The sequence below is a fragment of the Euprymna scolopes genome, chromosome 24 (genome assembly GCF_053919585.1).
Source record: "Euprymna scolopes isolate OS-2025 chromosome 24, ASM5391958v1, whole genome shotgun sequence".
In the NCBI taxonomy this organism is placed as follows: Eukaryota; Metazoa; Mollusca; class Cephalopoda; order Sepiida; family Sepiolidae; genus Euprymna; species Euprymna scolopes.
This window is the reverse complement of record NC_136505.1, coordinates 638,194-665,000: the sequence shown is the minus strand read 5'-3', so window position 1 is coordinate 665,000 and position 26,807 is coordinate 638,194. Positions and strand designations below refer to the sequence as shown.

Here is a 26,807-nt window from a genome sequence, read left to right as displayed (position 1 = left end):
TTTAGTTAAAAAAAACTACTTAATTCATGTGATTTTTGGACTCTGACATATTCATTCCATGACAGATATATACATCATAAAACTTAAATTTAGCTTGTATTAGCTTTTGTCATTTGATGAGGTTTTGCAACGAATAAAAATTTATATGATAATACACAAATGCGTTTCATGTTCTTATGTACGTTATTAACTTTCACACGTTAAAAAATAACTTATCGATTAGTAAAGATAGTGATTGGTGATTGATCTGATGTTGCTCAAGTAAAATTCTGACTTTACTGATTTGGAAATGAATTGTCTCAAGGCAAATTATGTCATCCTCTCAACCAAAATAATTTTGAATACATTTAAAAATGAGATGTTAGTTTTATTGATTTGAAGTATTTTTAGTTGACAATTATTTTATGGTTTGGTTTTAGAAAGAATTAAATTGCTACATTCTTAAATAACTAAATGCATAAGAGACATATTCGTTTTATTTATTTTAAAGCGTATTTAGACATAGAGTATAATGACAATTATTTTTATCGAATAAGAAAAAAAAAATTTTTTTAATAGTAATTAACCTGACAATTCAAGAGAAATATTTACAGTGAATTATAAAAATTGAATTGGAAAGCATTATGGAATTTTCATAGGTTCTTGCTAGTGTATGTGGTGAATAAACTGATAAAATTTAAACTTATTTTTTAATAGAATTTCTGTTTATTTTGATTTATAATGTTGTTTTTTTTTAATTTTCCCTTAATGTTTCCATTTATGGCATTTCTCTCCACACAGGACTAGACGCACTCCAAGAAAAACTACAAATGCTGATCGAAATAAGTAACGACATCAATTACTTGTTTGCCTCCCTTTTCTTACATCTCTTTTTTTTTTTGTCCACTTTTTCACTTTCTTCACTTTCTACAACTTTGCTCAGTTTTACTATGTCAGTCGTGAATGCAAAGCAAAAACCACCACCGTTTCAGAAAAAAAAAATGTCATACATCTTTTTTTTTTAAATTGGCCACATTCTTTCTTATTTTAAAATTTTTCTGTTGCTTACGCAAAAAAGAAATCCAATGTCATTCAATGGCCGCTTTCTTTTTTCGTTCTTCCACTCTTTTATTTAAAAATTTCTTTGCTTAAAATTCATTAACCACATTCTTTCCTTGTTTTTTATTTTTGTTAAATACATATGGCAAATGAAAGTTTGTCATTCCTTTTTTTAACCCCCCCCCCTTTTTTTTTGCTTTCTCTGTCCCCTTTGTCTCCATTTTCTTTGTTCTTGGAACCCTCTATTTGTAATCTTTGGCTGCATTCTCTTCTATATTTTTCATTTTCGGTTTGTAAAAAAGAAAATGAAATTTTATTTATTCGCTACATTCTTACTCCTTTATTTTTATTTCTTTGATTATGCTAAAAAATGGTTCTATTCATTTTCACAAACTTTTTCTTTCTTTCACAAAAAAACAATTTTAATTTGTTTAAAATAAAAACAATTTGATTTCTTTTAACATGCATATTAACAAAAATGCATTTTCTTTAAAAAACAATTGTATTAATTGCTGTATACTTTTTCTTTAAATTGAACAATTATATTCATTTAAAAATATTTTATTTACTTTTAAAATTATTCCTTAAAAACAAGTTTATTAATTGGGCGCATATTTTTTCTAAATTTTAATAAAAACAATTTTATTAATTTTTTTAAACAAAATATATTTTAAAATTAATCTTTAAGAATTTCATACATTCGGTTTTAAGATAATTTTGTTTGTATCTTAAACATTACTTTTCTTTTATATAACAGATTTATTTACTTCAGAAAATGAGTTCGTTTTTATTAAAAATAATTTATTTTTGTCATTTAAAATCTTTTATACTTTCGTTTATTGTGTTTGCAAAAGGGCAAATGTATTTATGGTTCCTTTTAAAAAGGATTTATTTCTTTAAAACGGTTTACTTAAAAAGGGTTATTTAAAAAATACTTTATCTAGTAACAGAAGGTTATTAAAAGGAGGTTTATTTCTTAAAATGGTTTCTTTATTTAAAATAAAAAAAAGTTTACTTACTTTTTAAATCGTTTTTTTCTTAAAATAATTTTTATTCTTAAAAAAAATAAATTTTTATTTTATTTATTTTTCTAAAAGAAACAATTTTATTAAACAGCTGCATATATTCTTTCTTTCTGATTTTGTTTTTATTTTTTTCTTTCTAAAATAGTGTTTCTCTGTTGCCAAAATACTCAAATTTTTGTCCACCTAATATTTATTTTCTCACTTTCACACGCTCTTCTTTGCTTTGATGATGACAAATGCCCAACTCCTACAAATTCCTTTGGAATTTTTGCCCACCCCCCTCAAGTACTGTCCCCATAATCACTGATCCTAAATAACTCATCTGACTTGAGGGCTCAATTTGTGCCTGGCTCAGTGGTGCTTGTCTGTATGCATCTATTTCTTTCTTTTGTATCAAGTGTTTATTTAATACCATGTTCAATTTATGACGTAAACTTTTCTTTTTTATTTATATACTAACATATTCTTTTTTTCCTGTTTAGAATGAAGAATCTGCTAACCAGTTGCAAAATAAAATCATGTTTTTGGTGTCCATGTCAAAGAATATAAAAATAATGAACAAAAGAGAAATATTGTCATTCATTTACAATAGGTAGTTCAAAAACAAGATATATTCTTCTGTCTGTTGGAGCCACAAATTCTTAACATGTAGAGTTCAAGATTATGTAACGATGTAGCTGGCAGTTGATGTAGATCACCAATGTAAAATATGTGACTCACAAGTCAACTATTTTTTTTCTCCTGAAGGAGGTCAGAGGTTACATTGACTGAAATGTTGTGAAAATAACACTTAAGATGAGAACGGTAGTCTGAATAATCAATCCTTATCTAAAACATTCAGAAACATAAAATAGTTATTGACTCAAAACCACCTGCAAATATTATGCTACCCTAAAGTTAGTTGCGAGTAGAAATAACCCATCATTAGATAACTATGCTACATTGAAATCTTTGAATGAGTATTTACAGGTGGATATGTGTGTGTGTCACAAATTATTATATAAATAAAATCGAGATTGAGAATCAACTGGCGATTGAATCCGAAACAATGACTTCATCAGTTCTTGTGAGTGAGTCCATCTTTCTCACTTGCAGTGTTCAAATACAACAAAATAATTTCCCTGTTGATTACAGTGTACTACTGGTCTTATGCAGTTCTAGGAGGTCCCCTCCCCCCAAGCTTTACCTTGTTTTTTTGAGAAGGGGTTAGTTTATTGCTAATTGTCTGAGGTGCCTTTACCGGTGAATGCTGACAGGGCTGCTCGGGCATTTTTTTGTAGGTCAGAGTGCTCCTCCCCAAGGGTGCTAACTTTTCAATGTCACATTTCTCACTGTAGGAAAGAAGTTCTCTTTTTCACAACTGCCTGCATTAGTTATATATCCATTCACAACAAACTAAAAGTTATTCAATAATTTCAGTAAAACAAGTTATGTATATTACTAATTGTTCTTATTGTAAAGTTTCTATTTATAAAAGATATATCTGGCCGAATATAGTATATAATTAATGAACTTGATTGGAATTCATTTTCATTATGTAAATAACATGAATTAAAAGTTTTTTAATTCACTGGCCAGGCAAAATAAAATCTATATTTTTTAGATTCAATCCTATTTATGTCTGAAATTTATGTTAGATTTTAACTATATCAAAAAAAAAAAAAATTGAAATTAAAGAAATAAAAAAAGTTAATTTTCATATTCCTTTGCATGATTTTGTCTTGAATTTCAACAAAATGTATCTAACTCCCTGACTCTCAGTGAAGAACGCATTTTGATAAATGTTTGCTCATCATTTTTTGCATCGATTTTGCACACATTTGTTAATTATTGATATTTATAAAATAAGCCCCACGCTTTTTATTGCAAGGTGGTAAGTATTACTTAAAAAAATCTAGAACATATTTGGATGCATTTGTTGTTATTAGACTTCAATCGTTTTTATAGAATAATTTTACTTTTTGGGGAGTTTTAAATGATAAAAGTACATGTTTAAATAGTTTCAGCTACTTTAATAAAAATTGCACAGAATCATTGTTTCAACAAACTTAAAAAAATTAATTTTATAAACAATCGAATTTTATATTCTACCAAATAAAAAATCATTAAAAGTACAAAATCATGTGAATTGGAACTCATACATTGAAAACATTGCCATGAGTGCAGCAAAGAAAATAAACTCTTTTGACTGTGCTAGAAAATTACTCATGCCTAACAGTAAGCCACCATTTGCCCATGCATGGAGTATTGACGCCACATTTGAACTGGTGCATTTACCACTAGTTTCCTTCTTTTAGAAAGAACCCACCCCAAAAAAGCCCAACCTAATACATCCCACACTATCAACAAAATTCCAACCCCTGTCCCATTACTACAATCCATGTGCCAGTATTTTAATGGAATGTACTCTAATGAACTCTTGACATAAATACCCCAATTAACCCAACAAGCTGCAAAAGCTGTAGAGATCCTTAGATGCCGGAAACTTCTTTCCTCAAACTGCTAGATTTTGAAATTCCCTTCTGGTTTTCTGAATCCCTGACTGTACTGACACAAATATAATTGGAATAGACATCTCCCTACATAATGTTCATGGAGATATGATCCCAAGTTCACTGTGTTTTATTTGAGGTGAATCAGAATAATAAAAAAAAAAATCTTTTTCAAAGAATAATTTACAATTGATAATTTGTAAAAAAAAAAAACCCCAAAAAAAACCAAAAACAAAACACATAATTTATATAAAAGCATTAAAATGATATTTTCTACCAAAGCCACATAGTTTTAACATGTGGAAATGATTTGTAAATTTTTTTTTAAACTGCAAAAGTACAGAATAATTAACACTCAAGAACATTTAAACTATGGAACCTGAATAGTTTTAACATGTGTAAACAATTTGTAAGAATTTTTACAACTATATGAAAACTCTTATGAATTGTTTTTACATATTAAAATTATTCAGGTTTGATAAAGAATATCATTCTAATGCATTTTATATAAATTATGTTTTGATTTTTAGTTTACAAGTTTTTGCATGTTAAATATTTTGTACCTTTACCAATGTTTTTATGATGCTTTCTTCTTTTTAAGATTTAGATTTAACAAAGAAAAAGGTTTTAAAATTAATTTCTAATATTTATGATTGGGTGTTTGTTTCACACCAAAATATTGTGAAAGTATATTTCCATTATATTTTTCTACTAAAAAAATTAATATTGGATGAAAATTCAAAACTATTTGAAAATATCACAGTACATTTTATTTACATTAAAATAATTAAGTAATTTATTTATATAAATATTAACTCTATCACAATGGTTGTTTGTTTTTATAATATGTGTATGTGTACTAGCTGTAACTACAGTGGTGCCTGGGATTCAGTGAAATTATTTTAGTTTTTACTTTATTTTTGTTTGCTCATTTTTAAACTTGAAAAAGAAATAAGATAATAGTTGTCAGGGAGACAACTCTATTTATATTCTTCAATAATAATGAGCACTTCTCCTTGACGATTTTTTTCTTTTGATTGGGAGAGGGGGGGGGGTCATAATTGGAAATTGTTTCCATTTTTGCAGTTGTCCAAATGAGACTAGACATTAAAAAAAAACATGAAACTGTAGTGAAATATGTTATCATAATGCCAATAACATGACACAACAATAAAGCATGGAAAATGGCATGAACACAATGAAGGTTTGATATGTCAGACCAAATGCTATTTAGATTAAACTTGTAAAATCTCACAAAATATGTTTATATGTTACATTTACTCTTAAGGGGAGGAACAATTGTCAAATATATCTTTAATAATAATTTCATGCCAGGACATCACCAGATAACCTTGCTAATCTTGTGCATCATTCTTATTTTTTCTCCGTTTTAAATATTTGTATATTTGCAGAGTTTGTTTTGTTTTTAATATTGATTCTTATTTATTCTATTTGTTTATATTTTTTTTCTGTTATATGTATTTATTTTTTTAATGCTTTTTTTGTTTTTACAATGTTTTTCTTGTTCATGGATGACTGACATAAAAACACAATCGTTTGTAAATACACACGCATTTCAGCTGCCACCCTTTTGTATTGATAATCTTGTTGTGAACAGAAATGCTTGACTTTTCTCCTGACTTGAAACTTGAAACATTATGAATCTAGAAATAATAAAATCATGTTTATTGACAAAAAATAGCAAAGTGCAACAAGTCATGTAAAAAGATAGAAAATATTTTCATTTTTATATGGTCAGAATGTTTGTTGAAAGCCACTTTCAATCTTGTTAGTATAGCCACACAAGAGCAAACATGGACAGAGAATGCTGCCTTTCTTTGTTGAGATGAAAGTAGCAATGATACATCTTCTTTGGATGCTGATGGAGACAAAAATGTAATACTGGAGTGAAAATTTCTGAAAATGTATATTCAAATTTCTGTTAATAAATCTTGTATGCTAGAAATGTTCCCCTCACATTATCATTACTATTATATAATTGGAACTTTGTACGTGAGTTTTTTCCCTATAGAATTGGACTGATTTTTTTTTAAAATTTCACACAAATGTACTTTATGTTTCTGGTAGTGTTCTTAAATAGGTTTTGTATTGGAATGTCTTCGATAAGTATCGATAATTTTAAAAATCTGATGAAAGAAGGAATAGGCAATTTTGACTAAAGTTAATGCCTTAGACGGCCTAATATCACAAATGCATTTGAGAAGTTTTATTACTGCACAAGCAAAAGGGTCCAGCATATAAAATAAACAGTAGGTTCTATGATATGACAGAGGCATGTTTGAAATGAATGCTTCTGTTTAAATTATAATTGATCCATGATACTTGACTTTTACATTTTAAACTTTAATTCAAACCATTATATGAAAATAATTTTATAAAATCAATAGTAGGTTCTCTACAGTTTAAACTACAGTTTATTGTGAACTAAGTCGCTGTGGGGAGGCATATAAAACTTCCTCCCTGTGCACTGTGGTGGGTCTTCAACTAGAGCAGACAATCGATTTGATTGAAAAATGGATGATTTCATTGATTTTGATGACAATAAAATATCGGAGTGTGAAACATTCGTTGATTCTCATTCAATCCTGGGCAATGTTGAGTCTCCCTTCTAATTTGCTTCTAAAATGAGAACAGATTTAGTCTTTGAACTTGTTTTGTGTAGGTCAGAATGTTAGTCATGTCACTCATCTGCTTGCCAACCATTGAAAACTATCCAAGTGTATGATGTAGTTTTGAAGATAAGGATTTGTTGCTTGGATGGCACACCCAAGAATGGGCCATATCTGTTATGTATAGGAGATGGAAGGTTGATAGAGGATCTTAACTGAGTGTTGAATCTTGATCCATTAGCAAATATTCTAATCATTATGCCAGAATGGATACAAACAAAACCAATTTTATAACTCATTAACAATAGTTATATTAAATAATTCCCAAAAGGGTTGGTAAGCTATAAAACAAACTAAATGAAAACTGAATTTGAATTATGCAAATGCATTCACACTTTTACATGAATATAAAATAACTTATCCTACATTGTCCAGATTTCAAATTAATGTTGAAAATAAATTCTGTATGTACATATTGTATCAACATGGCGTTGCCTGGGATTCATTACATTGAAATTTGTTTTGTAAATATTCATATGTTCTATGACACCTTTTTTTTGTAGGGTTCTATAACCAAGCCAAAAATCAAATAAGGAAACCAACTATTACTTAAAGAGTTAGTTATTCCCCTTAGTTTATAACTACAAATTATATTATTTCTTCTATTAATATACTATTGCATTTTTAATGCTCAATTAAGTTTTCTATACAATTTCAGATCATCTTTCATTGCTCTATTTTGAGGTGGAGTAGTGTAATATCGATTTTGTTGCCATGACACCATGCCGTCAGGCGTTACTCCCTCATTTTTAGGGATGTACTCTAGTATATGTTTGTCATGATAGCATCCTTCCAGGCATTGCCTCCTCCTTTAGTAAATTAATGTAATGTTCATTCATAATGATACCATATTTCCAAGCATTACCCCTTTTTTTGTGAGGGGAGAGGGATAGTATAGTATCTCTTTTATTTTTACGATCCTCCCAAGTATAGCCTCCTCCTTTAAAGTATCGCTGTAGTATATCTTTATTCATCATGATACCATCCTCCCAGATATTTCCTCTTTTTTTGTGAGAAGGATGGAGTAGTATCTCTTTTGTGGTCATTAAATTATATTCCCAGGTCTGACCTCCTTCTTTAAAGAATCAATGTAGTATATGTTCGTTTATCATATTATTCTCCCAGCCTCTGGTTGCATATTTTTGCTAGTTTTTTTGTTTTTTAATCGCATATTTTTTCTTTCTTCACAGGAAAAAATCATTCCTGAATCGCTATCAGCAATTTGTGGAACTTACAGATATTTTGACTCATCAAGTGACGCAAGTTCATAACAACTTGTTATCGAACATTCTTTATGATGCTGAGAGTTACCATTGGTCAGAAGAGAAGGAATTCTATGAAGTGAGGCTGCTTCCACTTTTTTAACACTTATTGCCATCTTTTATATTTTTACATTTTTAACACTTATTGCCATCTTTGCAATAATCCATTTACAATTTCTAACAAAACAATTTTTTCCTGTTTTTATTAACAAACAGAGCATTGAAAAACTAAACCTCTGTCAAAAAAAAACACACATAGTAGTTTATGTTTTGAGATCTATTCAGTAAACTAGGGTCTGTTTGTCTTTATTGTCCATTTCACATAATAAATCTGCTTTTTGCTTTAATGACAATCTCAAGTTGGCCTTAGAATCAGCTGCAGGTCTTCATCATCACTGTCCCCCAACTTAAGCCTCTAAAGGCTCTGGTAATTCTAGCCTTTAGATCATCCTTCATGTTGTAGCTGTATTTGTTAGTGTCTCATTCTTTCATGTTCTATAATGCCGCATACGCAAAAGTTGAGGCAGTTGCAGTCAGGTGTTAGGTGAACTAAGGTCAACAAAGTTCTCTTAGCCAGGCTTGAATTTACTGTCTCATATGACAGTGTATTGAGTCTTTCTGCCATATAAACAGCATTCCTAGTTGATCCAGGGTTTCAGTATCTCACTCAAAATGTAGATATAGCCATTAAGGTTCAGTTCTTGACCCTTGATGAAAAATTGAAGTAGTATAATTTCACCTTTATTTCTGATCACACTGAACATCATGGTTGTTAGAATCTTTGTCAGTTTGATACTGCGCTTGTCTTTGAATGAGGCAGTAATCCATCTGTTGTTCTGAATACTGACCTTTATGTGTTAGGAAAGGTTTTCTGCATCTGAGATGAACCAGTGTATGCTTGGGTGGGTGTTTCAACTTGTTCATCATCTGCTATGATTGATTCAGTTGCTTTTATTGCATCGCCCTTGATAGAAATTGTTGTATGAAATGTAATAGATATCCTCATGCACCACCTTCGTAATGAAATTTTCCTCTATGCCATTCTCTCTTGCAGTGGCATTCATCAGAATGCTGTGTTCATTGTCAATGATCTTCTAAACTTCAGGGATGACCCTGGTCAGCATCTGACAACATCTAATCATCAGTCAATTTTTTCTTTCTGTTGCTGCATTGATTCTGAGTTTATATTCTTCTCTGAGCTTTTCTAACATTTTCCTACTGATGCTGTTGTTGTTGAACATTCATTTTGATGATGGTTTCTTTCTATCAGGTTGACAAGAAAGTTTTGTGGTTTTTAATTTTTTAATTAAGATTAATATATCTCAACTCAAACAAAAATTTCTTGATCGAAGTAAACACCATCAGGATCAACATACTTTTGCCAACGCAAAACAAGTATATTTATGGCAGTAACGTAAAAATCTGGAGTTCTGGTGTCGAAGTAACTGAAGCCGTTTTTGATATCGCTTAGGTTTTTTTGAAGCATTTCTCACGCAGAAAGTTGTCGAGATGCTTGAAAAAGGTGAGAGATCTGGAGAGTATGGCGGATGAGGTAGAGTTTTGTAGCCCAATTCATTCAACTTCTGCAGGGTTGGTTTAGCAATGTACACTCAGGCATTGTCATGGAGGAGAAGTATGCTTTTTTTATTGACTAATGCTGGGTGTTGTTGTCGAAGTTTCTGATGCACTTCATCCACTAGCTGACAGTATATCACCACTGTAATGGTTTTGCCCGCATTCAAAAACTGTAATGGATGAGACCGGTTGCAGACCACGAAACAGTCAGCATAACTTTCTTTTGGTGCATTTCTGGCTTCAGGAAGTGTTGTGGAGCTTCATCGGCATCTAACTACTGAGCTGAGTGCTGCTGTTTGTAGTAAAGAACCCACTTTTCATCGCAAATCACAACCTGGTTGAGAAACCGGTCATTCTTGTTGTGTAAAAGAAGGGAAGATGACACTTCATAACAGTGTTTCTTTTGGTTGTTATTCAATTCGTGAGGCACCTATTTATCAAGTTTTTTTGTATTTCCAATCTCTCTCAAGTGATTTAAAGCTGTTGTATATGTTACGTCTAATTCAGAAGCAAGTTCTCAAACAGTTGTGCATGGATTGGCTTCGACTAAGGCTCTTAATTGATCGTTGTTAACATTTGATGGCCGACCCCTATACTCATCATCTTCCATACTCTCATAGCTGCCACAAAATTTCTTAAACCACCATGTGCTGTGTGTTTTGTCGTGGTTCCTGGGCCAAATGTATTGTTGATATCGCGAGCTGTTTCAGCAGCTTTTCAGCTTAGCTTGAATTGAAATAAGAAAATTGTGTGACTTTGCTTTTTTTCCCATCTTCAACATTCTAAAAAGAAGACATAATTGTTTTAAGACAATTATAATTCAAACGATTAGATAGAGCAAAAAATTATCTTTAAAATAATATATAAAGTAAAGGTATTATAGCAAAAACTTATTTGAAAATACATCATTTGAAATTAAAATTAAAAATTCTGCAAGAACTTTGTTCTCAACCTAATATTATAAATTCTTTCTGGGAGGGATCGTGTGAAGGTTGCCAACATCTTTAAGTGAAAGTGTTTCTCTGGAAAGATCTGGATTCGAACTTGGCACACCCAGATTGTTAGTCCATATCATTAACCACTGAGCCACTAGCCTCCTTCCTGCTGATGCTAAAGAAGTCAGAAATCTTCATATTTGACCTTTTTTGCACAGATTTCAAGAACAGCATTTTTTCCACAAACATAAACATTTAAAATGCTCAGAATTATTCTGCAAAAAACAAGAAAAAAGGATTACAATATAATCAATTACATTTTTGAATTTTTAGATGAAAATTTAGTTATTCGTATTATTTGGATTTTTCAGACTACTGTTTTCTTCTTGAATGTTATTTTCACAATGAATCCATAAAGACCCATGGTATAGTACTTGGCAAAATTCAGTTATAAAGTAATACTCTTCTGGAAGTTGAAGGTTTAATCCTCAGTGCAGGTGATTGAAAAAATACAATTGTGAATTACTTAGGATTTCTATCCAGTCATAACTGACAGAATGAGAACATACTACCCCCATGGATTAAAATAACTTGAAATTCCATACAGATTCCCAAGTTCAACAGAAAGATTCACAAGTTTAACAAAATACACATAGAGAAGGTTGGAGGTTATATAAACCAAAACATTGTGAAAAAACATTCCAAATAAGAATAGTATTCCGAATGATACAAGTAGTCAATCCTCATAGTATTTAGAAACTATATAGAAATATGGTCATTATTTTCATAAAGATCAAACTGAAAACCAAAAAAACTATGCATGAAATTAGTTGAAAATTGCAAACAGATATCCATGTCTGCACACTGTACATCTATTCCAGCATTTAACTCTTCCTTTTTCTCCATTTTGATTTTTAAACAGAATGAACGATGTTCGTTCCCTATCCAAATGTGGCATCAGCACTTGAATGGTTTACGCATGGACCTATGGTCCATCTGCCCCCCCAAATTAGCTCAGAATATCTTTACGCAAGTCCTGTATGAATCCCTGGCTATTTTAACACGCAGATATACACGCATCAAGCCTAGTTTCCGACGAGTTGTCCAGTTTCGGTGAGAGATGCTTACTGTTTTTATTTCTTTTATAGAAAAATACATGTCACCAATTATTTTTGCATTTTACATTTTTAGAAATGTCATTTTATACAAAAAGTGTGTTTGTACACTTCATAAATTAAGAAATAGTTTTGTCTAAATAAAATGAAAATGTTTTACTAATGGTAAAGTACCTTGAATTGACACTGCATTTGTGTGTGTGTGTATAATAAATAAAGTAATCAAAATAAAAAATGTCTTTATACAATAATTTGTCAAGATATAGAAAGCTGAACACGGATGGGAAGAGCAAATAATAAGAAATAATTGATAACAGTTCAAAGTTAAATAATAGGGTGAAGAAAAGGGTGATTTCATGTGAATGGGTAATCTGGTGAAATGTAAAGTATCCAATCCGTCATTGAATACTTTACCTTTCACTAGACTATCCATTCACGTGAAATCACCTTTTTCTTCACCCTATTCCCTATGCTTCACTTTTTGTTATCAAGTAAGATCTTTGACTTACTTGCAGTTTCATCAAATACTTTTGCATGCAAAATCCGATCCCACATTTTGCTAATTCCTACCCTCTGATGAGAAGGAAAGTATTTCTTTGAAACTCTGCGGATTAAGGACTATCCACTTATTTAGTGTTTCCTTTTCAAATTAAATATGTTTTTAACTCTTTTTCAAAGTGTTTTTTTAACATGTTTTATTAACTATTTGCTCTTATTATAAGCTCTATCTCCCATTTGGTTTTATCGAGCTTTTACATCTGGTTGAGATTACTTTATAAATATTAATTCGTTAATATTTATAATATACTTTAGTTTTACCATCTTGGATCATTTTTTAAATTTAATTGTAATTGAGATAGTTGCCTGTCTAGCCGCACTGATGAGCTGTGAAACAGAGAAACAGTACTGTATGTGGATGACTATATACACACACACACACACACACACACACACACACACACACACACACACACACACAGATATTTGGATTTATTCATGTAAATTATTCTGTTAAAAATAAAAATCTAATTCTTTAAAGTACATTCAAATTTTATTTTTATTTTCTTTTAGGATGGACATTACCACTGTTCTTCTCTGTATGTTTGAGCAAATAATGTATGTATGTGACAGCAGCTCCAAGCTGCTTGAGCCTGGCTACCACCAACAGCCTTATTATGATATCCACAATATGTGTTCGATCCTTTTGTCCACTCTAGGTGTCCTCACTTCCCCCATTGATCTCCTCTACAGGTGAGTAGAAAAAAATGAATAGAAGTAATGCACTTAACAAAAATAATCCCTCTAAAAAAACATCTGAACACAAATGCTAAACATTTATCTAAGAAATAAAACAATATCCATAAACAAAACTATTTATATTAAAATCAAAATAATCATTGAATAAATAAAAAGCATTAACAAATAATAGTTAAGTAATAAAATGTCCCTTTTTAAAACAAATATGCAAATTAGGTAACCTTGCAACTTGCATGTATAGAAGCAGTATAACAAGGTAAACGAACGCATACACATGCATACTACCACGCTGCCAAATACTCACATACATATATTTTCACACTATGAACATTTTGACTTGTGACTACTTGCAATCCAGTTTTCTTCGCTAAACGTGTTTATGTAATTGACTGAAAATCACTTTTATTATGTTCTTGAATATAAAAATATTTTGTTATAAAATTTTGTTTTTCTCAAATTTTTATTTACAAAACTCTATTCATGTTTTTTTTTTATTACATTTTCACCCCAAACAAGGCACATTGCCACTTTGATGTAAGGGGCTACTATTAGGGATACAGGCTACAGGGGTACTAGGTGGGGAGCTGGGCAGCAAGATGTCGGTTCATGTTACACTTCAACTTCTGCATGTCAGTACAGTTGGGGAAGCAGAAACCTGGGAGGGAACTCCAAAGTCTAGCGGTTCTGGGGAAGAAACTACTGGAGTAGAAGGCTCTCTTACATCTAGGGATCTCTACTGTGAAGGGGCGGATTTTACTGCTTGTCGGGTTTGTCGAGGGTATTTACATAGAGGGGTTACAAGTGCTTGCAGTTCGTCGGAACATTCACTATTGAAGTACTTGTAGAACAGGCAGAGGAATGCTACATTACGTCGATGGGACAGAGGCTGAAGCTTGGATGACAGTTCAGGACCTATTAGGTTGGTGACTCTCTTTTGAACCTTGTCTAGGAGTGAGAGACTAGTAGCAGATGCACTGGCCCAAATATGACAACAATACTCCATACATGGGCGAATGGTGGCCTTATAGAGGTACAGGATACTTTCGGGCGTTAGTAGCTTTCTAGCACGGTAGAGAGAACCTACCTTTTTCGCAGCGGTCCTGGCAATACTCTAAATGTAATTGTTCCAACTCATGTTTCCTGTGAACGTTAGGCCGAGGAGTTTAAAAGATGTGCTTTCAGATAAAGAGTCTTTGGCTATTGCTATGGGTGGTAGAGAAGGTTTCTTGTAATTATTGAAGGAAACAAGTTTAGTCTTGACAGCATTGAATGTGACCATCCATTTTTGTCCCCATCCCACTACAGATTGGAGGTCATCCTCTAGTGTTTCTGCCATTTCTTTAGATATGTGTTCATTTGTTTTCCTGTCATGTCTGTTATAGAGTGTGGTGTCATCGACATATGTACTCATCTCACAGACAATTTTGTCAGGGAGGTCATTTATGAATATTAGGAATAATAGAGGTCCAAGAATAGACCCCTGAGGAACTCCCGCATTTATATCATATTGTTTAGATGTTGACCATCGAGTACAATCTGGATTTTTCTCTGATCTAAGAAGGATTTAATTATGTTAAGTATTCTTCTAGTAATACTGTATGATCTGATTTTCCTGAGAAAACCTTCATGCCATACCCTGTCAAAAGCCTTAGATATATCTAGAGCTACCGCTCTACCCTCCCCTGCTTCGTCAAGTGAATGGTATATATGCTCAGAGATTACAGTTAGAATGTCTGCTGTGGAATGGGCTCTCCTAAATCCATATTGTTGTTCGGTCATAAGTTTAGCATCTGTAAGGTGATGGACTAGAGCTTGGTTAATTATGGACTCAAATATTTTGGCAAAAAGTGGGAGGAGGCTAATGGGGCGGTAATTTACTGGGTCAGTTCTTTCGCCAGAATTCTTGAAAACTGGTACCACAGAAGCAGTTTTCCAGCAGGCAGGAAAGCCAGATTCATTAAAACATTTGTTGTAAAGTTTGGAGAGGATTGGAGCTACTTCGGCGGAGCACTTTTTAAATAGCACGGCCGGGATGAGATCAGGTCCACATGCTTTTGAAGTGTCAAGATTTTTTATGATAGCATTCACCTGAGAAGGGGTGATTTTCAGATCATCTAGTATGGCATCTGTCCGCAAAGGAAAGTCCGGGAAAGGGTGGTTAGCAGGATCCAGTGTGGAGTTGGAGGCAATCCGACTGGCAAGCATGTTTGCCTTCTCGGTTGCTGAGCAAACAACCTCAGGATTGTTGGATAGTGGGGGAATTGTTGATTGCCCATTATTTACTACACTGTTGTAGATTTTCCAGAAGTCACAGGTTCCTAATTTCTGTGCTTCGATCCATTTTTTGGTGGTTTCAGTAAATTCTCTCTTAGCTGTCGCTATTTCTTTCTTACAATTACTTCTGGCTTCTGTATACTTCTGTCTGTTTGAACTGAATTTATGTCGGTTAAATCTGTGGTACGCATGCTGCCTTTACGCGATGGCAGCTACACATGTGGAAGTAAACCATTGGGGAGAGTGGGGCTTTCTGTAAAATTTCTGCGTAGGGACATGTGCTTCAATTGCTGTTTTGAACCATTTAGTGGTCTCATTTGCGCACTGTTCAGCAGGAAGTGAAAAGATATTTCACCATGGGGCATCTCTGATAAGATCCCTGATGGCTTCCCAGTCAGCCTTTTTATAATATCTCATTGTTTTGAGCAATGGCTCTTCCATTTTGGCTCTAGAGTTTAGGGTGATTCAACTATTATCACTACATGATCAGCATTCCCTAGTGGGCTGTTGGTGTTCGTAACACAATCATCAGGAACTGTTGTCAGAAACAGATCTAAAAGTGATGCGTGTTGTTCTTGCTGGTCAGGAAAAGGGGTTGGGAATGTAACCATCTGTGATAGGGAATGAGTTATAGAGAAGCTACATGTTGTGCTACTAGCTGCGTCTGTAAGTAGAAAATCCAAGCCAGTTGTGGTGGACATTGAAGTCTCTAAATACATGAACTTGTGCGCTAGTGTCGAGGGAAAGTGCTGTATCTATGCTGTCAGTGACTTTGTTTATTAGGGTACAGTCCTAGGTCAAGGGAGAGTGATAGAGAAAATAAAAGTAACTAATATTATGTTGCATATTAAGTCTAAAGCACATAAAGGCTTGATCGTTTGATTCTAGTTTTGTTTCTCTAGTCAAAGGGGGGGGGGGTGTTTCGAATATAAACTCCAAGCCCATGCATGTGTCTGTCAGAGTCCTTACGGCAGAGTGGGAGATATCCGGGCATGTTAAAGTAGTTAGAGGGGATGGAGGAGTGTAGGTTAGTCTCACTTAGTGCTAAGATATCTGGGATGTTTGTTAGGAGAAATGCTTCAACATCATTTAAATTAGTTCTAAGCCCACGGATGTTCGTAAATGCAAGCCTCAAGGGATTTGATTTTCTTTGCGTTTTGTCCTGGTTTAAGCATAATTTTAGATTGTACTGTCATTTTTTTTAAGAGTTTCAGTTTAGGTAAGGGGTGCTGAACAAGTGGTTATGCAGAACACCAGGCATGCAACACAAGTAGACCATCAGCTGACCTTCCATCTACTAGGACTGTGGCCTCAGGAAAGTCCACCGGGGATGAGTGCAAGGTCCTTTTCCATGAGGGACATGGCACTACAAACATCCCAATATTATTCAACTGTTGATGGAGGAGCCGCTCTAAGCGCTACCAAAGAGTTAGGGCACCTATACTATCAGTCGGGAACAGCAGTCAGGAACTGTCAATCCAGTACCCTCAACCCATCAGATGATGGTCAACCCAATCTACTTGTACTAACATTATGGTGTTCAAGCACTCCCAAGTGCCCAGTTTAGAGGGGGATGGGATGTGTCGGGAGAGGGGGAAAACGGTGTTCATTGCCCTAGTCAGGAAACAAGATCGACCACTGAGTGTTTCTGTTGAATTCCTGTGCTTCGACCTCTATACCTGGCTAATAGGCAAAAAAGAAGTATGAAAGCCGGGCGATAGACAGTGCCTATCTACTCCTTAAATAGTTTAGGTTTGCAGACCGGTAATTTGTTTGAGTCACCAGCTCTAGGAAGGATGTCATCCAAGACTGGAGGGGCCTCCCTCCCCTTAGGTTTAGCTTCAGAGTTTTCCTTCTCCTAGATGGATGACCTGGGAAGATCTACGGGTTCATCAGCACCGAGAGGGTTTGCCCCGCACCTGGGTCCTAATGCAGGTATTTTTGCGACCCCGTGTGGTTAGTCATTGTTACTGGATTAGTATGTAAATATTATATGTCTACTGAGAAATTAACTCCTCAAAGAGATTAAGGAGCATTGCTATTACAGTGTTACTGGAGGAGGGGGTGAGTAAAAATTTGTGCAGTGGAAGCGGCTATATTTGCAACAGGAAGGAGTTAAGATATGGTTTAATATTTTTCCTTTAAATTTATAAAAAAATTTTTTTTATTTATATGTTGGCTTAGGAATAGGATAACATGTTACAGAATGGCTTGATATTAAGATTTAGTTAAAAATGTGGTTGCCCAAGCTCTGGGTATTTTAGATGGTATGAGGGTTAAGTGCTGTATCTATGCTGTCAGATACAAGTAACGTCATTTTTGATATGAAGTACAATACAGTACAGGTATAAATTGGAAATAAAATTATAAGCTATGGCGTATTCAGTATGTATAATAAAGTAAATAGATATATGGACAGATTTCCAGCAGATGCGAATATATGGAAGTTGTAAGTTTTAAGTATGTTTCTACTTCTAATGAAGATATCTTCAGCTTTCATTTATAAATCATGAAGTTGTATTTTGCATTACAGAGTATCGGTTCAGTTTTTGTATTTATCATTGCAAAACTAAGGAAGAGACAGCTATTGCTATGCAATGTAGATAGCTGTAAATCTAAGTATAGACCATAGCTAGTAAGTATCTACCTGGTTAAGAATAAAATAATGTACGCCTTGGCGGTAGAAATGTGTAGATGTTTAGTGATAGTGACCTCCAATCGGTCAGCATGCGAAGGTTAAGGGCTGAAAGCTAAGGACCCCCTTCCACGGTTTGTGTAATGTATGAGTGTTAGTAGTATCTGGGGAGTATAATAGACTGTTAGTTTTTAGGAGAGGATTAACTTACAGAATACAGTAGAATTAATTATTAGAATTTATAGTCAAGTAAAATTTAGTTATAGAAAAAAAATTTTTTTTTCATTTTTTTTCTTTTTTATTTATTTAACATGCAAATCAGACAATGGCAGTCGTCTTGGAGGAAAAGAATATATTGGGTATATGTAGCACACAAAAGAGGGGTGTTTCTACCATAATGAGAAACTATTAGTACATGTCACGTCGGAATTTGTAGTTAAAAACAGTCAATTAGGTCAGGCACAAAGCATTGTGTATCTGTTCAGAAATAGTCTTAGTGACGTATCTAAGATCACTGTATATTTCGGGTACAGATATAATTGAAAGTAAGGCAAACTATATCACGTGGTTTGTTATAGATAGCAAGGAAGCCACATTTTTAGTACAAGCGAGTTTATAGTAATTGTAGATATTAAATATATTACTTAAATAAAGTCGTAACTTCTTATGTGGGAAAGAAATAAGTCCAGGTTTCTGAAACTTCTGGAAATTGCTTTGCATAGGCTTTTTTTTTTTCGCTAGTTTACTTGGAATATAAGAGTGAAACAGTAGGTAGTACTTGCTGCCTGTGACTCTTCTATTCTTTGAATGTTTCATTTATATCCATTTTAATATGCAAAAGTCAAGTATCAGATATACACATATATATATATATATATGTATGTATATATATATATATATATATATATATATATATATCTTTCATTTTCTTCCTTCACTAAAACATTCATATCCAATTTAAATTAAATGCTGGTGTGGTTTTTGGTGTGATTCAAAGATGCTATTGTCATTTCCAAATGGCCTCTATTAAGATGAAAACTTGGAATCAGAGACCATGGCACAATCTAAAGTTGAATTAACTCGAAATACAATTTTGAACTCAACGTTGATAAATGAATCTACATTTAGATTATTTACTTTTTATAATCGCAATTGAATTGTGCTACACTCTGCTGATTGCAATGATGACAGCTTCAGTATTAAAACTAAATCTGTTTTTTTTTTTTTTTTGTAGAGCATGTAAGAAAATTCACCAAACCCAGCAAGAAAACTCTTTCAGTCGTAATTCACTGCTTGTTGATGACAACAGAAGCTACAATTCCCATTGGATGTCATGGATTCAACCAGGTCTGTTGCAACCTGAACAGAAAAAGTAAGTTGATTCAAGGGAAAGAACTTCGTTTTTCCTGTGGAAATTGCTCCAGAAAGGGTGTGAAGCCACATGATGTAAATAGCTAGCAAAAACAGAAGTCTTGAAAAGATCAAGACTGTAGGTAGGAGGAAAACAGTCAGCAGGACGAGAGTTCCCCAACTTGCAGCTCATGGAAAGAAGCTACCGGAATAGGAAGCTATATTATAATGAGGTATGAAAACAATGAATTACCAATGAATCAAACTAGTTGTAGCAAACAAAGCAGAAAATAGATTTGACAATTCTAAAGAACATGTGCCATAATAGTATTTTTTTAAAAAGACTGAGACTAGCAACATCACGTCTGTGAGAGAGAGGTTATAGAGAAAAAGTGTGGCCAATCAAATTAAAGAGACATTTTTGCACCTTATCAAAAATCTTCTGCCATTTAATACCCTAATTAACAAATGTGACCTCCTCTCTCTCGTATTTAAATATAACATGAAAAAACTTCTCAAAATGGAAGTGAGCTGATTTAAGACCTCAGTCCTTGGACACACAAAAGGCTCAATATCTTTTCAGATAGTCTTATAAAAATGATATATAATTGTTTCTGTAATTATAAAACGATTAGACAAGATATTCTGTTAGTGTTTACTCACTTGTATATAACTTTGATTATTACACATTGAATTATGTTTCTCTTATTAATGAAGTATTTATTAAAATCAACAATAAAATGAGAACAAATTAAAAAAACTCCTATTTAAACAAAAATATAAATGTTATATTTTGAAATATTTTTCTCAAACCCATCTTTTTAGCAACACCAGTTAAATACAGCTAATCTATGTATATAAAAGCGAAAATGTATGTGTGTATGTATGTTCGCTTTTCCTAGATGTCCACGAAAGGCTTCTTTCAAAGAAGCGCTTGCTCGCTTCACAACTTCTTAAAACTTTTTATATCATCTATAAATTGTAATATCTCAGAATTACCCACGGAGCTCACCTGTCTATTTAATTTTATTGATTTTCAAACGTTAATTATTCGACATTTCCCGCATCGGCACGCGTTACATTTGGTTTTCGGTATAAAAAAAAGTGAAACTCGACTCTAATCACAGGCCGAAAGCCAGTTTGTCGACTTCGTCATATCAGACTGTAGCTTTCATTTCACTCCTCCTAATAAATAGGGAGCTGGTTTTTAAAAACAAACAAGCCGATTTATTAAAAACTGTCCCGCACAAAATCGTAACTGCTGAATACCTATCGCCGTCACGTCAATCAAAAACGCGCACCTGTTTGTTTTTAAACACTTTACTATTTTCCAACTGCGCGTCGTCAATGCTTCGGGTTTTTTTCACATACCCCGAAAAACACCCGGGCAACGCCGGATACCTCTCGATAGTTAATAATAAATATGGCTTGACTTGACAAACTTTAGGACAACAAATATTAATCACACAAACTACATACTAAAATATACCTCAATTTGGGATTGAGTTACATTTTAAAAACTTATGTTTTTATTGTTTTAATTAGTTGCAATTTTAAATTAAATCACCTAGTGACCATCTCTTACTAAATTGCTAGCTATCACTCACAATGTTTCTCACTGAATACTGTTTATCCTCCCCTATTCTTATGTTATAAAGTATCTATCACTCTTATTTCTGTGACTCTCTTTCTGTTATGCAACTGGAAGGCTGTGAAATAAAACTCAAGATGAGAACAGTAGTCTGAAGAATCTAAATAATACAAAATATATATTCATTTTACAAAATAAATCTGTTATTTCTTTTTTATACTAATATTGTGGATGAGTGATAAAAGCTTCTCTTCCCAAGCACACACTTTTGGGTGTTCTTTTCTCTTTCTCTATGCATTTAATGACATTTTCTCTCTTGCCGAGTGATCATTTTTTTATATGATGCAAGATTACTCTTCACTCGTCACAATTCAATGAGTGCAAACTGTCTTTGATTTTTGCTCTGCAAGATATCGTCTAATCATCTGATTCCAAGTTTTCATTTGTTGGCCAACTTTCCTACAATTAAAGATATCCATGCTTCTGTAATGGTTTATCCAGGAGGATAAACATTTCACATGACTGTAAACGATTTGTTCGTAGCATAACGTTCATGTTGGCAAATGTGCTTTCAGCATATCCTTCCACCTAATGAGTTGGGTTTGATCACATTTCACATTGCAACACCATCTGTCATTGTATTGTAGTTGGATGAGAGAGAACTTGGAAAGGATCCAGCTTTTGCTGCCATATAACATGACATTCCTGACACAGTTGCTATAAAATTACTCTGGATGTTATCAGAGGCAGCAATTCACAACATTTGGGGCACTTCTGCATTACACGGATGGCACCATTGTTAGGGGGCAATAACTCCAATTTCTTCTTGGTCAAATAAGACATCAAATAAATAACAAATAGATGTTTTTTTTCCGAACACAAAAATATTTGAAAGCCAAAACATTTATTGTATAAAAATGTATCATTCTATAATTGTAAAAAAATTTATTGTATAAAAATGTATCATTATATAATTGTAAAAACATTTATTGTATAAAAATGTATCATTATATAATTGTAAAAACATTTATTGTATAAAAATGTATCATTATATAATTGTAAAAACATTTATTGTATAAAAATGTATCATTATATAATTGTAAAAACATTTAGTGAAAAGTCTGCAGAAGAAAATATAATTTTAATCAAACAATTTTTGAATTAAAGCAACATTGGATTTTTTTTCTGAACAATGTAATAATTTAAATGAAGCATTTTTCGAATTCTAGCCACATTGGATTTTTTTTCCGAAACATTTTTTGAATTAAAGTAAATTTGTTACTGTAACAAAATATAGTCTGCTCTTTGACAGAGAAGCACCATCTGGCAACAATTTAGTGAAACGCACCCAAAAAAATGGCACCTTCCGTGTAATGCAAAAGTGCCAAATTTTGCCCATGCGGCATTCACCCTTGTGGTTGTACTGCGTCCACATGCACCGTCTGTGCTCAGCAAATCCCCTAGGTATATATCAAGATATTATCATCTCATGCCATCTTTTCTACAAGATAATTCTATGTGCTAAAAGTTTTGTTATACTCATTTTTCAATCTCTGTCAATTACCCAAATTGCCTATGCTTTTAATAATCTTTGTGGGCTTTCTCGATATCCTTTCTATATTAAGAATAAACTTCCAGTTTGAATCATATGACATTTAGTTTGGATATTTAATTGATATAGAATGTTAACATTTATTCAACTTTTTTTTTCCATTAGTTACGGTGATCTCCAAACTACCGTAGCCTTGTATATTCATACAAAACTGCTGGTCAGTCAACCAACCCCTCTGTGGCCACTTGTTGTTCAGGTAAGATTATCATGCTTTTTTTTTTTAAATAAAACTTGAAGATAATAAAAAAAATCCACATTTGTAAGTTGAAGTGATATTATGCAATGAATGCTCAAAGTTAGTGGCCTTATATCACATTGGTGCAGATACTGTAGTGGAACTTCATTTCTCCATGATCTGATGTTTTTTTTCTGGAAGCTTTAATTTACCCTGGACATCAATAATTCTGTTTTCTCATTCCTTATGGATTACCAACAGATTTTCAATGGACTTATTTTGGATTTATCCTATACTGAATTTCACCTTCTTATTCCTTGGATTTTTACTGTATTCTTTTTCTGCCTATTTCCCGTTCCTTAATCTCTTTGAACCCCTACAAACTGTCACACTGTTTAATAAATTTTTTGATGCAATTTTGATTTCATGTTTGTAGTTTCTTTTAATGTATTAACCTGCAAAATTTATTGTATATTTTTCAAACTTCTTTCCTTTGATGAGAAGAATTCCATTTTTGGAAACTGTGGAATAAGGTCTTTCTTGTTTATTTGTCCTCCTTGTCGGATAATTAAAATTTTGTATACCTTCCTTACAGATTTATAATGCTTATATGAAAATTTGAATAAATTTTCAATAATAAGCTTATCCTATTATATATATACATTATATGTGTGTATGTGCATGAAAACACTATAAAAAATAACTTGTATCATTTGAAATCAGATTTCTTGGCTTCTCACACTTTTGTTTCTTTTCCAATTAAAATTTTTTAGGCTGTTGTAATGAAAAACTACACTTTGCCTATACTGTTCATGACCCAGAGTTTGTCACAGGGTGACTGGGGCTGCGTCCAGAGGCTTGACAGACGCAGCTCAGTGGCACTCACAGAAAAAGAAATCCTGCTGAAACGGCTCTTCAATTCCATGTGTACTGTCCTGTTGCATATGTCTGTACACTTTCCTGATGGATTGGGCCGTGTTATTCTACCTGTTATTGATCGGTAAGTATTCACCCATCTCTCCTTTACTTATGTAGTTTTTAAGTATACAAACACAAAACAACTACTAACTTAAGGAGAATTCAATCTGTTCTTCCGAAGGTGATATCTATAAAAGGCTTAGCAAATATAAAAGTAGAATTTATAACTGGGAACAGGCATAATTATTGAATCCTTAATTAGGTGAAGGATTTTGGTGAAAGCCATTCAAGCAGAAGGATTAATGTAATTCCATAAGGGTCCAGCAAAAAGACAACTTTGTGTTGGGTGGAAACAAAATATATTGGATCTAAAAGTAAATATAATAAAGAGTGTTAGGGTTATATGTCAGTCTAACTGCCAAGTATCCATAACTTGGATATAACTTGTGTGCTAACACAGAGAGACATATTCTCCATGTATTCATAAGTGGAAGAGTTCATTATTATCCATAAGGTGGATACACTACAACAGTTAATAAAATGGAATGATAATTGAAAGAGGAAGAACCTTATGAAAGGATAGAAAATGATTAATGGAATGAACTAAATTTGATTATATATCTGTTGGCATTGTAAAAGATTTCTTTTTAGAGGTGGCAAACATTAAAATAAATCACAGAAAAATATTTTTATCATACAAATATGTGGTTTATTCCAAAGATTAATTTTTTGCATTTATCATTAAATACAATTTCAGCTTGCATATATATTGTGTAATCTAGATGTCCAATTTTCACAACTCTACACATTAAAGTAAGCTTTATTTTAGCAATAACATTTTGAATGTTGTCTTTCCAGTGATCCATTGTTTGGTTTATCAGCATAGACATGGGACTTTACATATCCTCAAAAAAATAATCTAATACAGTTAAATCATGCAAACGAGGTGGCCAGTTAACAAGTCCATTTCATGAAATTATTTGTTCATCAAATGTTTCTCTCTAAATTGGTTGTATCCTATGCTGTGTGGCATGTGGCTCTGTCTTGCTGAAACCACATGATGAATTGCCAAACCAAGCCCAACTTAAAACAACCGATAATGGCCAAATCTACAATTAAAGAAAATAGTTGCCAATTTAAAATTTACTGCCTCTAAAAAGCACTCTGTGTTTGAAGACAACCATGTTGTAATCTGCAAGGTAGCAGCACTGTGGTAATGTGTCTTTCACTCATTCCTACCATAGACTCTTTTGAATTTTTCAATGAATGATGACAACTATGTGCACCATGTATTGCAGTTCTTCCTTTGCAGAAATGTAACTTCCGGTTTTCGTGCATGATATTTTTACCTGATGTTGCCATGTTTTCTCTGCTGAAGCACCTGCTTGCTAATGATCACCACAGGAAATACAAAGTAAAGGATAAAGGAATTTTTTTTTATTCAGATGCAATACTGAACCTGATTTCCAATTGCATTATTGTGTAAAGAAGGCAGGAGAGCATATCAGCTGAAGCTTGAGATGAATATCATTGGTGATAATAATCAGAAGAGAAATAACAGAAGCTAGCAGGACCCTTCACAAGGGCTTCATTTTTAGGGTGATAACTCTTCTTTTTTTTTTAAATTTTTTTTAACATGGTAGTCACCACTTATCAAGGCCCAGAGGCCATTTGGGGATAAGGGTTATTGTGTGTACAGTAATCTATGGGATAATATTGTAGTAATCATTAGTAATGGAGATTTGATAAAGTGTCTTACTTAAGGGGGCGGTTTATCAGGAATGGATGTATCAAAGTTCTTCATTAAGATTTGGCAAAAAGTTTTGCTTTACAATTCTGCTAGCTATAGAATATCTGAAAATGTCTTTCTAGGCATCAAATCTTTTCTCACTGATAGTGATATTGTTAGATTATGGGGGCAACATTGAGTTACATTACTGATTGTTGATTGTAGGAAAATTGCTATTATTATTAAAAGTTAAAAATATTAGATAAAAGAATATAATTGTTTGTCCGTAAATATGTTATACGTTCGGAATTTGGAATGGGTTAGTAGAACAATAGAACAAAAGAGCCAGGAATGCGGCCTTGGCTAGTAGAGTGTTAAAAAACTCAAACAAAATAGATTTAAAAAATAACAGGTTGAAAACCTGATTTAAAAGTCACATGTTAAAAGATATGAGTCAAATTATGTCATAACAAGTGAATAATAGAGATATACACTCATGAGCAAAAAAAAATGGGCCAAGAGTGAAAGAAGGAAGAAATCGATTTTTCAATATTTTTCCATGAATTTTTGTTAATTTTAACTGAAAATTTCTATTTTGCAGATTATTATTATTATAGCGTATAATAATAAGTGGAAAAATTAATCCTAAAAATGGTAAAACTGCATCTTGGTGAGGATATAAAAAACCGAATTGTAGGATTAAAGTAGTCCAAAATGATTTACAAGCAGATTTTTGATATTTAAAAAAAAGAAAATGTGAAATCTCTTTCTGTAGTGAAGTGAATTGGTCAAAGGTTCGAAATCGAACGCTTGTGAAAAGGGAACTCTGGATCTGGTTGCCTTAGAGCATCGACTTTGAAGGATGACCACAGGCTTAAATTAACTGTTTTGAAGTCTCGAAAGAAAACTTATGTTGACCATAGCAAAGAATTCAAAACAGGGGCTGGAAATTCTCTTTCTAGATATACAATATCTTGACCAATGAAAGAAATGGGATTTTCCTCTGAAAGGTGTGCAAATTAGCCATTTTTATCTAAGAAGAACGTCAATGATAGTAAGAGATTTTTCTCATGTTATGGCAAGAAAGATACAGACTGATTTAGGAATGTTTTCTGGTTAGATGAATCAAGATTT

General features: G+C 32.8%; 1 protein-coding gene across 4 annotated transcripts in view; it reads left to right on the top strand.

Moving 5' to 3' along the window:
* Positions 1–26,807, top strand: part of LOC145246559 (uncharacterized protein KIAA0825-like) — a 132,102-nt gene that overhangs the window by 68,735 nt on the left and 36,560 nt on the right. For 2 of the 4 annotated variants that reach the window (XM_080108154.1, XM_080108155.1), the window contains exons 11-17: positions 781–825; positions 8,436–8,586; positions 11,940–12,130; positions 13,204–13,383; positions 19,533–19,670; positions 22,957–23,047; positions 23,800–24,026. In XM_080108154.1, coding sequence (XP_079964280.1) covers positions 781–825; positions 8,436–8,586; positions 11,940–12,130; positions 13,204–13,383; positions 19,533–19,670; positions 22,957–23,047; positions 23,800–24,026 — 1,023 coding nt within the window. The remainder of the gene's footprint in view (positions 1–780; positions 826–8,435; positions 8,587–11,939; positions 12,131–13,203; positions 13,384–19,532; positions 19,671–22,956; positions 23,048–23,799; positions 24,027–26,807) is intronic. The other 2 variants (XM_080108156.1, XM_080108157.1) reach the window with 1 other exon arrangement.